Source organism: Nicotiana sylvestris, chromosome 2, assembly GCF_000393655.2.
Source record: "Nicotiana sylvestris chromosome 2, ASM39365v2, whole genome shotgun sequence".
Taxonomy (NCBI): Eukaryota; Viridiplantae; Streptophyta; class Magnoliopsida; order Solanales; family Solanaceae; genus Nicotiana; species Nicotiana sylvestris.
The window spans coordinates 116963897-116978096 of record NC_091058.1 but is presented as its reverse complement, the minus strand read 5'-3'; the positions used below and the strand labels follow the sequence as shown (position 1 = coordinate 116978096).

The following is a 14200-nucleotide window of genomic DNA, read 5'->3' as shown; positions in this document are numbered from 1 at the left end:
GTTAATTTAAATTTGTTAAATTAAATTTATTTTATAAAAACAGGTCATCCATTTATTGGTTTGATGCATAAATTGGTGTAAGGAATTATATTTTCAGTGTTGTCTAACCTTTAATTAATTAAACAGTTTCAATCCTACTATAATTTCTTCATCTTTAACTCCGTTCTTCATTATTCACGAGTTGATTTTCGGAAGGATTGAAGTTGTCGTTTAATGCATCATTTAAGTATGGTACCAATATACCAAGAGTCCACACTATTTTTAACACATCACTCTAGAAAATTTATATTGAAAAAAAAAACAGAAAGAAAAAAGAGAAAAAGGAAAAATTTCGGAAAGAAAAAAAATCCTTTTCAGGTTCGAGTATTTATATTTATTTATATGTCCTTCTGTCCGTTCAAAAATATCCGACCACACACTTCGCTGTGGTATCGAGGGAGCTTTGCTAGCCTCAATTTGATTGCAGAGAAAGAGCAAAGCCATGGCTTTCACCACCAGCTCAATCTCCGTACGGACATTCCCAATTCGTTGTGTGCTAGATGCAAACACAACTCCTACTAAACAGGCGCCGGTGGTTCTCCCCGGTCGGAGGCAGTTAATATCTTTGCTGACGGCGACAACGGCACTGAAAGCGCTGGAAATGCCGTCAAAGGCAGAGGATATTGGTCTCTTCGGACTGAGAAAGAAGCTGAAGAAAGTAGAGGAGGAAGCAGAAGTGTTAGTGAAAGAAGGATTCGAGGCAGCAGATAAGGGAATTGTAGCAGCAGAGAAGGGAATTGAAGCGGCGGAGAAAGGATTGGTGACGGCTGAGAAGGGGATAGAAGCTGCAGAGGAGAAGATTGAGAGCTCGGTGAGTTTTGGAGGGTTGGCTCAAGCTGGAGCAGTGGCTGGAGCTGAATTAGTTGGAGTTTTGGTCGCCTCAACTGTTGTTAATGGTATTTTAGGACCTGAAGCTCAAAAATCTTGAAAAGATTCTTGCTTTTCATGTAATATTTCATTTTTGTTACTGTTATTTGCAAACTTGATTGTGCTTTGCTAAATGCGAAGGCTGGTATTCTGATACGTATATTCCGATTTGTAATGTCACTTATAATTTTATTATATGTAGACTTATTTAACATATCCGGTGGACTAGAATTCTTGAAGATGATGCAATTGATGCAAGAGTGTTCTTATTGAATTCAAAGAGGAAATCGAGATAGTCGTCAAACTTTTTTAGAAAGTTCCTTTCCGTGAGCCGAGGTCTACTGGAAACAGGCTCTCTACCTTCTCAAGATAGGGACAGGTTTGCGTACACGTTAATCCCAGACCCCACTTGTGAGATTCTATTGTAGAAAGCTCCTTTCCCATGAAGGATGGGAAGGAAAGAATGCAATCTCATCCGTACCAATTTGTTAGGAGTATTTGAAACTTCTGATACATTCTCTGATGCTGATTGCTGAAGCAAATTGTGCAATAGGTAGCTAGATAGGAATGCACAGATATGTAAGGAATACTTAAATTCAGGCACTGCAATACGAATTCGGATGTAGTCACTGATCTTTCTGGTAGTTTTTGGCACTTGTCCAATCACTATTTCACATTCCTTTTATGTATGAAGCTGCAGATGCAAGAAAAAAGCTAGTACTAGTTCGAGCATGTAATGACAAAGAGGACTGTTGTATTACTCTTTGGTATGAGTCACTATATAATAAGATAAGAACAGGTGGTAAACTGGTTGTAATAGATTACAGGTACCTCAGTTTTCTACCTAAAGCAGACTTTCTTTTCAAGTCATCATCGACCAGCACTACCCAGTAATCTGTTTGTTGAAGGAGGACTCTCTTCGCTTAACCAAGGATCCTGCACTGAAACAGGGGAACTATCCTTTATTTCCTCCATGGTTGACAGTGCATTCCCTATCTTCTGCGGAAGAATCAACCTCCTACTCCCAACTCCTCCTTTCTTAGTTGTTGTACTACGAAAAGATGTCTCGCTCATACTACGCGGAGATGAGCAAGAGGAATTCACTGATGATGTCATACATATATTGTCCTCCAATGATGTCCAACTGCTGAGCCTGATCTGTTCTAGTTCATCTGCCACTTCTATCATTGAAGGCCTCATATCTCTATGAAATGCGAGGCATCTGAAAGCTAGCTCCGCAATTCTATGAACTGATGATAGAGTCCATGCATCCCTGTGTGGCTCAAGAAATGGATCGATTATCTCATCCACACGACCTTTCCCAATTCTGTCAATTGCAAGTGCAGCCAAGTTAATCTCACTGTGTGGTCTAGAGAAATCAACCACCTTCAGTGCTGTAATGATTTCTATAAGAACCACTCCAAAGCTGTACACGTCACTCTTGTCGGAAAGATGGTAATTCTGATGGTATTGAGGATCCACATATCCTGGAGTGCCTTGTGGTGCTGTAGAGATATGAGAATCATCTGTCATGCCAAATCTGGAAAGACCAAAATCTGCTACCTTTGAGTTGAAGTTGTAATCTAAGAGTATATTACTAGATTTGATATCCCTGTGGTATATTGGTGGATTCATTGCTGAGTGAAGGTGAGCTATCGCTTGAGCAGTTTCTGTGGCGATAGTGAGACGTATTGTCCATGGAAGTCCTGAACCCCTTTCTCTCTGTAGATGCTGAGCTAGAGTTCCATTGGGCATGAATTCATAAACAAGAATCTGTTCACCATTTTCAATACAACAACCTAAGAGGCGGACTAGATTTGGATGGCTTACAGAAGACAAAAGTTTAATCTCATTCATCACTTGTTCAACGCCATCTGGATCTCGATGTCTTAGTTTCTTAATTGCAACCCATTCATCACTGTGGAGCTTTCCAGCATAAACTGTGCCATAAGCACCTATACCCAGCCTCTGTTTCTCAGAGAAACTATTTGTTGCTTTCTCAATTTCTTTGTATTGGAACATAGGAACACTGGAGCTACCTGCAGCTTCAGAAAGAAGGCGCTTCGCGCTCATTCTTTTCTTCAGAGATGCAGAACGTCTTCGAATGCAGTAGCAGAGAATAGCCAAAGCAGCCATTAAACCAGCTCCAGCAATAATCCCTGTAAGTGATCGACAATTTCATTAAACCAGGAAGAGGTCAAACTCGCCATTTACATTGAATCCAGTAAAATTAAATCAAGAGGCTGTAAAAGTAGCAAGCTTGGAAGTTTACGGATCAGCAAGTTCAGCAACTCTTTTGCAACTTTGCAAAACCAAAATCTCTTACATAATAAGGTCATAAAACCAACATGTGCCGTCTATCAAGCTCATTTAAAGAAAACTAAAGAGTGCACATTTGGTAACTGAGCGGTGTCGCCAAAATGAAGCAGGAGGATCAGGGATGATTCAGCAGGAGATGCTAAACTGAACACTAGTGCATTAAACGACTGGAGAAGTAATGGTTCCATACATCACAGGGAATTGGGCGAAAAATCAAAGTAGCTATTTACTAGTACCAATTTTAGGAAAAGTTACCTCCAATGAGCACACCAATTCTTGTAGTTCCACCACATCGGCCAGACAGGTATCTTGAAGGATTGCATTTAGATACTGATGGAGACATAAACACAAAAAGGAAGTTATTAAAGGATGACATACTGAAAATAACATAGAGAAAGAGGTAGAGGGATATATGACCAAAATATCAGGGTTGAGGTTGGGGGCAAAAATTATTTCTTTTCTGGACATAGAATTAATTGAATATATAGGTAAAAGTATTTTAGAAAAATGTATGCCCTCCCAGTTATGAAGCAAGTACATGATCAACAAATGAAACCAGTTCTCCGAAATCTCCAAGTCAAGATGTTTCTTTTTAACACACAATTTCCTGGACATTGAATTAACTGGTAAATGAATCAGTTTCAACTTTCATCCCTTCAAATTATGCTTGATTCAGGCGAAGTACTAACTTGTCTTAAATTAGACTGGCATAATAATGAACTGTCTCTCACACAGGTAGGAAAGGGATCACTTAGCCTGCTCTTTATCTAAACTCTATCAATTACAATATGGCAAACTTGTATTAGAGTCTTAACTATTAAATTATCTCATTACTCATTAACCAATTTGGAAAAGCGCCAATGTTGGTGCCTGATCTATCGAAGGTCCTGCCTTCTTCTACTATCCCTCCTCCATTATTCAAGTGCCAATTCTCTCCAAAAAAAGAAAAAAGATAAAAAAAAAAAAGTTTACTTTAAGACTTGGCATTGATTCAAGTCCCTGTTACTATAATGTTTACTCAACAATAAAATATGAATTTATTCAGCAATGCAGGTCCTCTTGATCCTCTGACTTTCACCCGTTCAAACTTGTAGACATCCAGTTACCATGTGCTCCTCCGTATAATTAATTTAAAATACAACAGAATCATTGAAGCTGTTGACGCTGGGGATTATCCAATTCACAATCTCGGAGTTGAATAATTCTGACCTTGTCAGCAATCACATTCACCGATCTTGGAGTCAGACAAGGCCAAAACAAATCAGTTAAACTCTTATTTATTTCCTTTTTTCAGTCAGATCTTTGTTCGTGTCATGTAAGACCCAAGAAATCCCCTTTCTGCTATGTATGCAATTGGGTAAGAGAACTAATTAACTCTTCAAGACAAGCAAATTCCTTTGAGTGGAGATAGAGGGCTCAATATCACTAAATTACACAATTTAAGCTCATCGAGCACAAACTTGTCATTTTGATTTGAACTAGACAAAGTTACAATACCACTTTGAATAGGCAGCCTCATAAATACTTCATTAGTCCCTGTGATCATCTTATTAAGGAAGACCATATATTTTTACGATCTATGTTAGAGGTGAATCTGTAATTTAAAATTCGTGGAAGAGTAAAATATTGCAACTACTCTATATAAAAGTTACAAACTTAGTATAAACATGACACTTTTTGCAAATATTACTTAACTTTATACTATTTGGTTTTAAGTCAAGGGCAATGAAAACTATGGCCCTCATTGTCCTAATACTCCCTCCGTCCCATTTATGTGACCCTTCTTTAGTATGTTCCGAAAAGAATAGACATATTCTAGAAACAATCTAATCTTAGTGGGCGTTTGGACATAAGAATTGTAATTTTCTGAAAAAAGTAATAAAAAAAAGAAAAATTTCAAGTTAAAAGTGGTATTTGAAAATTAGAGTTGTGTTTGGACATGAATACAATTTGGAGCTATTTTGAATTTTTGTGAGTGGTCTGAAGTGAAAATTTTGAAAAATAACCTTTTGAAGTTTTTTCTAATTTCGAAACATTCCGAATTCAATTTCAAGTGAAATTTGAAATTTCCATGGCCAACATTGATTCCAGAAAAAAGTAAAAAGAAATGAAAAAATGAATCTTTTTTAATGGCCCTTATAATCTCGGTTTTTACCTTTAATGATATAAAATTTTATTGTCATAAAAATATGATAACATGTTTGAGATCACATGTTTTAAATTTTCTTTCTTTTTTATGCTTCGTATAGAAACAAATATTTTTTGCATAAAATACGACGGATTGAGTAATATATTTGCCCCGGATCCATATGGCAGGAAGAAGAGAGGAAAGGGGACGGAGTTGTGAGTAATACCTAAAAGCCAAATACACGGAAATGCTGGCAGCTGAAGGTAGGAACCTGGTGGGGGAAAAGTAAGTGAGACCAAGTCCCACATGTGGAAGTCGACATTCAACACTCGACAGCTTTAGAACGCAAATTAATTCAACAAAACCAAAATGTAGAAAAGGCTTTATTGACTACACCAGCCGCATATGCACTACTACTTTTAAACGCAACTTGTGCAATATTTGGATTTCCTAATAAACTTAATCACACTAAAATAATCATTGTTTAATCATAGTCAATTCCTGTAAACTCATGATTCACTAATAAATGCCCATACTATACCTCCATTGAAATCAACAGCTTTTCTTATTTGGCGTGTCTCTACTGGTCAAACCAAATATAAAAAACTACACTAGTCTCATCATCTCTCACGTCACATCTTGCCCATAGTCAAACAACAATTAGGCCATCTAGCAATTATCTTTGAAATTTACCCGTAATTTGATAAGCATTGTTTTTTATTGGATTGATATATACCAAAATAAGGAGACATTTTGAATTCGACTATCAGCATTATCCATTAATGATATACTTCCAAGTAATTGGTTTGAAAGATCAAACCTATACGTCAAGGTGGAGAGAGTCTCAATTATTGAATTCAACTAAACCTAGTATTTTTTAATACGCCGTGCAAATATGTTATATGACAAATTACTAAAATTTCAATGAGTATTGAGTTTTAATCTTGTAATTTCAAAAGCGACAATAATTTCATTGGTAAGATCGAAGAATTTAAATATTGAACCCATCCACTTTAAATTTTGAATTGGCATCTACATGTATCCTCTCTATCTAGTAAATAAATGTGTCATATCTCTTAACATTTAAATTAGATTGTTCACAATTCAACATTAAAGTGTGTGGATATGAATTCATCGAACCCAATAAATTTGACTTATACCTTATGTGTTCAAAATTCACTAAATAACTTCAAATAATTGATTTGAAACTTAGTAAATCAAATGGGTTATAATGAAATTCTGAATTCGAACCCATAAAATTTTAATTTTGATCCGCCAAATGATAGAGAGCAAATAATGTTGCAGATAATTATTTTAACGTTCAAAAAACAAAGTGAAAAAGAAAAAAAGAAAAATTTAAAAGGAAAACGGAAAAGTCGAACTAACCTTTCCGGCAACCATCACCGTCGCGGAAACCATCACCTACGAAACCATCTTTACACCGGCACCGGAAGCCGTTTCTGTTCCCCGGAAGAAAAATATTTGTACAATTCGCATGTTCATCACATGCACAATCTCCTTCCAATCCCCACTCTAATTCAATCGTCTGAAATTCTAAGTACATCGAAGAGCTCTTCTTTGTATTATTATCCATACCAACCAATATGGAGGAGACCACAAGTCCACACCCTATATTCTTCAGTTTCCAGTAATCCAAATAATCAGCAGTCGCCTCTGAATAACAACTCACATTCTCATTCTTCGAATCACACGACGGTATGTTCAAACGCGCGCTTAAAAGGTCCGATGGTATGGTACACTCGCTCTTCGGGACTGTACAATTCTGTAGAAGCAGCCCGTTTCTCCAAGTCATACCGTAATTGGTTCCGCTAAATTGCTTAAGATCCTCAATCGGACGGCGGCAATTTACTGGAAAGTTGACCATTAATGTATCTGAAGTCACATTTTGTATTAGATATTCTCCAATTCTAATTTCTCCACTTTGAGTACAATTCAAGCGAATCGTACAACCCTCTGAGAATCCAAATGGATAAGGAACACGCTGGCCATTAGAAGCAGCTCCACTGTACTGATTGCACTGAGTTGAATTAGCAGCACCAACTGATGATGATGACCAGACCAATAAAATTGAGAAGACGAATCTGATAATTGTTTCATCAAAAACCATGGTTCGAATTAAAGAGAGGTAAAAGAAGAAGAAGAAGAAGAAGAAGAAGAAGAAGAGTTTGACTTAAGGGAGGACACTTAATTGAGGGGAATTAAAGGGGAGCAGTTGAGGATGGTGGGAAGTTCATTGTTTCTCAATAAATGCTAATTTCTGAATTCCATATACAAGAGGAAAGACTACCGTGGGACTGGTTTCATCAGTATTAATTAATGTTGTGCTTAGCCTCTTAGCTAGTAGCTTTTACTTCCCCCTCTCTTTCTTGCTCTGCAACTTTTCTTTTCTCTGATTGGTAGCAATTAATAAGAGTCCAAAATTTGAAATACCTGAGCTTCAAACGCCTCTCGTAGAAGCTGGGTTTAAATTGGTTTCTGTAGATATATGAAGCTATCCAACAGTAATCTGAATATCAGAGATACAAGGAAAAGTCGCCAGTTGCATTTCCATTTCTCACTTTCCTTAATTTATATTTTTTTAATTTTTAAAATATGAATTTAAATGCGCCTTTGCAAATTGGTGCATTTCTCACTTTCCACGACGGATGTCCAGGTCATTTTCCACTTTCCTCAATATTCCTTCCTGTCTGATAAAATCCATATTTATGTTTTAAATTTTTTATATACTACTTAAAAAGGATATTTGTAAGAGTAACTTTACTCATAAAATTAACTGTTTAAATTTCTTTTATCTGTCATTAAGCATTTCACATAGCTAATAACTTCATTATTGAAGTAGTGAGGGTAATCTAAACAAAAGTAAAATAGATTACTAGATCTTTTAAAGTCAAATATTTCAATATGTCTAAATCAACAAATATTGAAACCAGATTTAATTTATTTTCTTTCATTTACATAGTTAAGTTGGAGTTCATCTGTACAGTAATCTATCAGTGAATATGGGATCATTAAAGTTCAATGTACTACTATCCGTTGAATGGTGACACCTTTGCCACTATCACAGAGGCAGAATTGGGATTTTTAGTTTATGAGTTATGTACCAATGTTCTTTTTATTTACTGGGTTTTAGATATATTATTTATATAATTTCATATAAATATAAGATTTAATCCATAGACGCTGAGTTCTACCGAACCCAGAGCTAATAAGGATGGCTACGCCCCTGACCATCGAATTATACTTTTAGAGACCTAGAGCTAGATAATACTGATCATGAAGTCACTAAAATTCAAACTCGTGCATTGTGATATAAATTATGAATTTTTGTATGTTAACATATTCCTTGGGGACATAGTAGGCATTTGGATATAAAAAACTGAGATTTGAAAAAAAAAAGTATTTGAAAATTAAAATTGTGCTTGAATATTTATTTCACTTAAAAAAATATTGCTTGACTATGAGGAAAAAATATTGTTTACTTGAAAAAGAGGTAAAAATCATTTTTTGAAATTTAAAACTCATCTTCCACAATTTTTGAAAATTATCTTCAAAAATTCAGTTAAATGTAAAGCAAACACTGATTTGAAAAAATTTTTGGAAAAAGGAAAAAAATTATGTGCAAACGGCTCTACAGTAGAATAGTTTTATTAACTCATTAAGATGATTATCTTATGGTACGTGTTTGACCAAAAGATATTGAAACCTTTTCGATTAAATCAATTAAAAAAAAGTTGAAGAGGTAAATCTTAGTCAAACATAGTAAATTCCAGATCTATAAACAAACTAGAAATGATATATAAAATGAAGTAGAAACGGTAAATTATTGAAGCCTTTCATTTTTTCTTTCACCAATCGATGAAGATGACTGTTGTAGATATATATTGGAAGATTGTTTTTCTTCCTTTTCACTAAGGAGATTACAGAGGAGAAGGATAGAAAAAAGGAAGGTCTCATCCCTATATATAGCCATGGAATCCTTGCCATGTATTTGGGCCCTAGCCCCCTCACACCGCGTCCATTTTCGTCGTTCGGTGAATGCGTGGTTTGGAGTAAATGATGTCGTCTTTCCTTGTCCCATTGTTTGGACGTGGTCTCAATTGGGTCGACCACAACAGTCAGATTTTAACCAATACAGTTAGTCCCTCCGTCTGCCGGGGTCGTCCCTTATCGGGCCTGGCAATCGGATGATGATTTCCGCTTATCTAGGAGAAATCTGACTGTGTACCCCTTGGGTATGATTTTCAGAATCAAGTAGCATATTGTCACCCCTTTCGATATCTTTGAACCGTTGTGGCCGTTTCGGAACCAAAACATCGTTTTAATCTTGAAACGTTGTTCGTGGTTGCCGCCATTATGACACACGTTCCCAAGGAATTGAACCGTTTCGTGCCCCATCAAATTCGATTGGCGACTCTTGGGTTTCGACAAACTGATACTGGCTGGTGATTCTTCTCGTGCTGACCTTCCTGCCACAATTTCGGCGCCAGAAGATGATGTTCCGGCCACTGGAGAGGTAGAAACGGTAAAAGATGAGGAAATTCCGTTGGTGGCTGAGATCTTACCTCGCCTTGGGAAGGCATGGACCAATTTCCAAAGTCCCGCCGGAGAAGAACCGGAACCTTCTTCCTCCACCATAAATAAGGATGGGATTGCAGACTTGAGGGCTAAGTGGGGAATTCCTCCCTATGTCAAAATACTGCCGGCGGTGGGGGGCGACATAGTCCATTTTGACCGCCCAGGGTATTGTGCATTCTATGCCTACCCCTTTATTGTTGGGTATACGCTTCCTCTTCCTCTTGGTGGGTAGATTTCTGTCACTTTTACCAGGTATGCCCGACTCAACTTACACCGTACCTGTATAAATTGTTCCTTATGCTGCTCAAATTTGCGGAACTTGCCGGTCGTGAGATCACTTTGAGTCACATGCTCAATATCTTCTCCCCTCAACGCATTCGTGGCACGATGATTCATATGCGCCATCGAGGGTCGAAGAGCTTGGTGGTAAAGATGGACGACAAAGCCAACCGTCGCTTCTATGAGACTTTTATGTGCAGACCGAGCATCTCGTAGAGGATCCTACAAGATTCCTAGAGAAATGAAATTTTACATGTAAGTCCCCATACTTTGGGTTGGAATGACACCCAACTGCAAAACTACCTCCTACACCTGTTGATGGTATCCGCGAGTGGGTTAACGCCATCCTTCCTCATACGGCGGGGGTCCGCACATGGTCGTCCTTCTATGAGAGATATGGACGCAAGCCCCTTATTGGTGAGTAACATCATATTCGTTTGCTGCTCCTCTTCCTTCCTCTTTTTTTATTTCTTATGTGTTGTTCGTCGATACCAGGGAGAGTGCGGAGAGCGAGGGCTACCCCATTAGCCTTTCGTCAGCCTTCATCGCTTGTTCACCCTATTTCAGCGTCTACTATCTGACCTTCGTCGAGGGCTGTCTCAGTTGAATCTTTAGCTACGGTTGTTCGCACGGCGGCTACCCCTCGAGCTAGGACTCCGACCTCGGTCATTCATCCAGCGGAGGGACCTTTCTGTGCCGCAGAAGGGGAGGGGCCGTCAAAGAGGCGGCGAGTGGAGACTAAAGCGACTCATGCGGCTATGATAAATCTGGAGGAAGATCTTCCCTTGATGGGGTTTGAGGCGGGGGTTGATGCCATTCCACCCGTGGAGATAGAGCCAGCAATTGCGTCTGCCCTACCGGCGGAGATTCCGGCCGCTATGATTGACCAGTAACCTGCCGCGATGGGGGGTCAGACTTCTGAGGCCATTGTTGCCACTTTGGACGGGCATCCATCTTTGGTGCCGGGTCGTGCTTCCTCATCGGCCGCAGAAAGGGGGAAGGGTGTCATGGTTGACAACTATGAATCTGAGTTCGATCTTGATCTTGACGATGTTAGGATGTTTGAAGAGGGTCTTGCCCGTTCGGTGGTTCATGCGGGAGGTCCGTCCCGTATTCTTGAGATCTCCTTAGATATTAATCTCCTAGGAGATACGGAGGACCTAGTGCCGCAGTTTGACATCTTGTGTTTTGCTACCAAGAATGTAGCTCTTCGGGACATTCCCGATATTGATTTGATGCATGAAGTGGCCGCTATGGGCTTGAGAGTACGTTGTATTTTTCTCCCGTGTTTCTCTTATTTTTCTTGGTGATATGGTTTTAACCCATCTTTTCGTTTTTCAGACGTACATGGTGGAAATAGAGAGTGCTCATAGGGCCGACATTCGGGCCAAGATTTTCTTTAAAATGTTGGAGAAGTACTAGCGTTATCACAACAAATGCTGTGAGATGCACGAGCGGCTGAAGGCGAACCCTGGCGATCGATCTATGGGCGAAGAATTGGAGAAGAGGGATCAGGAGTTGATGCAAGCTATTCGCAGTAAGAGTGTACTCGAGGAGAAACTTTGTGCAAAGGACAAAGAGCTTGAGTTGGGCAAAAGGGTTGCTGCGGAATGTGAATATCTTCAGGGGAAGATGAGGTCAATGCAATCTGAGATGAATCGGAATTTTATTAGGGTCGAGGCAATGAGTGCAGGGTGGATGGGAAAATTGGCCGAGTTGGAGAAAAAGGTTGCTGGGTTGGAGAACATCGAGAGCGCCTGGTCGGCGGCTTTGGCGAGGGCGGCAGCTCTAGAGAATACTATCCGCATGCTCCGGTCCGAGCAAGAGTCGGAGAGGGCGACAACCATGCTAATGGAAACAAAGCTTGAGGAGCGTATTGGCGAAATCAACCATGAGGCATCGTCCTTAGGAGACCGGGTTGCTACCCTTGAGGCCGAAAAGGAGCAACTGTTGGCTCATATTGGATCTCCTTCCGCCGCTGTTCCCGGTCATTTGTACGAGCTTTGGGTTCATGCTGAAGCCCAATGGGACATATATAAGAACTTGTGGGAGACGGGCAACGTTACCGAGGTCGTATATGAAGGAATTCGGGCAAAGGCACGAGAGGCTCGTGTCAATTGTGGATATGACTCTGCGACGCCGGAGGTCGATGAGGGCGCGGATGATGAGGGAGGACTTACTGTAGATGGTGGTGGCGGTGATGACGCCGAGTGAAAGAATGCTGTATTTGTCTATTTTCTATCTTTTTTTTATATTCGTTGTTGATTGTCGTTGTTTCTTCCCCCCCTTTTTAAACTATTGGTTCGGGCCGTATGTAAACTGCGACTGTTTGCGCAGTGACTTTGTATAAAGAGGAATTTTTCATTGTTATATGCCCTCTGTATTTTTTTTATTTTGATCTTCATACTTTGGTGCGAAGTAGATTCTCACATGACGAGTTCACTACTCTTTGGGATTTTAGTGTCACGGGGGTATAATGGGACCTTGATGGCGGCTTTGGCTAGCGAGACAGTGTTTTCAAACTTGTGTCGAGATACTGTTTTATCATAGTCTGAACGGTATCGTACTATTTTTCTAATAGCGACCTTAGCGGTAAGGATATTACTTTCGGGCTTATATCAAAGTATTATCCCGTCATTAGTCCCAGTCTCTCTTTCCCTTTCTTTTTTCTCATAAAGTATTGCCCTATTGTCATTCGATCGAGGTCGAACTTTTTCTTTTGGCGAAGGCCCTTGACCTTAAGGGTATCATTTCGAACTTTCGTCGAAATATTAACCCGTCGTTATTCGATCGAGGCCGAACTCTTTTATTTTAGCGAAGGCCCTTGGCCTTAAGGGTGTTATTTCGAACTTTTGTCGAAATATTGACCCGTCGTTGTTCGATCGAGGTCGAACTCTTTTTGTTGGCGAAGGCCCTTGGCCTTAAGGGTGTTATTTCGAACTTTTGTCGAAATATTAACTCGTCATTGTTCGATCGAGGTCGAACTCTTTTCTTTGGCGAAGGCCCTTGGCCTTAAGGGTGTTATTTCGAACTTTTTGTCGAAATATTAACCTGTTGTTATTCGATCGAGGTCGAACTCTTTTCTTTGACGAAGGCCCTTGGCCTTAAGGGTGTTATTTCAAGCTTTCGTCGAAATATTAACCCATCGTTGTTCGATCGAGGTCGAACTCTTTTCTTTGGCGAAGGCCCTTGGACTTAAGGGTATTATTTCAAACTTTCGTCGAAATATTAACCCGTCGTTGTTCCATCGAGGTCGAACTCTATTCTTTGGCGAAGGCCCTTGGCCTTAAGGGTGTTATTTTGAACTTTCGTCGAAATATTAACCCATCGTTGTTCGATCGAGGGCGAACTCTTTTCTTTGGCAAAGGCCCTTGGCCTTAAGGGTATTATTTTGAACTTTCGTCAAAATATTAACCCATCGTTTTACGATCGAGGTCGAGCTATTTTCTTTGGCGAAGGCCCTTGGCCTTAAGGGTGTTATTTCGAACTTTTGTCGAAAGATTAACCCGTTGTCATTCGATCAAGGTCGAACTCTTTTCTTTGGCGAAGACCCTTGGCCTTAAGGGTGTTATTTTGAACTTTTGTCGAAATATTAACCCGTCGTCATTCGTTCGAGGTCGAACTCTTTTCTTTGGCGAAGGCCCTTGGCCTTAAGGGTGTTATTTCAAACTTTCATCGAAATATTAACCCATCGTTGTTCAATCGAGGTTGAACTCCTTTCTTTGGCGAAGGCCCTTGGCCTTAAGGGTGTTATTTCGAACTTTTGTCGAAATATTAACCCATCATTGTTCGATCGAGGTCGAACTCTTTTCTTTGGTGAAGGCCCTTGACCTTAAGGGTGTTATTTTGAACTTTCGTCGAAATATTAACCTGTCGTCATTCGATTAAGGTCGAACTTTTTTTTTGGCGAAGACCCTTGGCCTTAAGAGTGTTATTCCCAACTTTTGTCGAAATATTAATCTGTCGTCGTTC

General features: G+C 39.5%; 2 protein-coding genes across 2 annotated transcripts; one reads left to right on the top strand and one right to left on the bottom strand.

Annotated features, from left to right (window-relative positions):
- The first annotated feature begins 378 nt into the window (after positions 1-378).
- On the top strand, positions 379-1122 carry LOC104237133 (uncharacterized). Its single transcript, XM_009791221.2, has one exon. It carries the CDS (start codon positions 482-484, stop codon positions 965-967), a length of 486 nt encoding a protein of 161 aa, XP_009789523.1. The 5' UTR covers positions 379-481; the 3' UTR covers positions 968-1122.
- A 362-nt stretch (positions 1123-1484) lies between these two features.
- On the bottom strand, positions 1485-7916 carry LOC104237131 (wall-associated receptor kinase-like 14). The gene is made up of 3 exons (XM_009791220.2): positions 6740-7916; positions 3481-3555; positions 1485-3065 (listed from the first exon to the last, which is right to left on the bottom strand). Exons 1-3 carry the CDS (start codon positions 7479-7481, stop codon positions 1777-1779), a joined length of 2106 nt encoding a protein of 701 aa, XP_009789522.1. The 5' UTR covers positions 7482-7916; the 3' UTR covers positions 1485-1776.
- Between the last annotated feature and the right edge of the window lie 6284 nt (positions 7917-14200).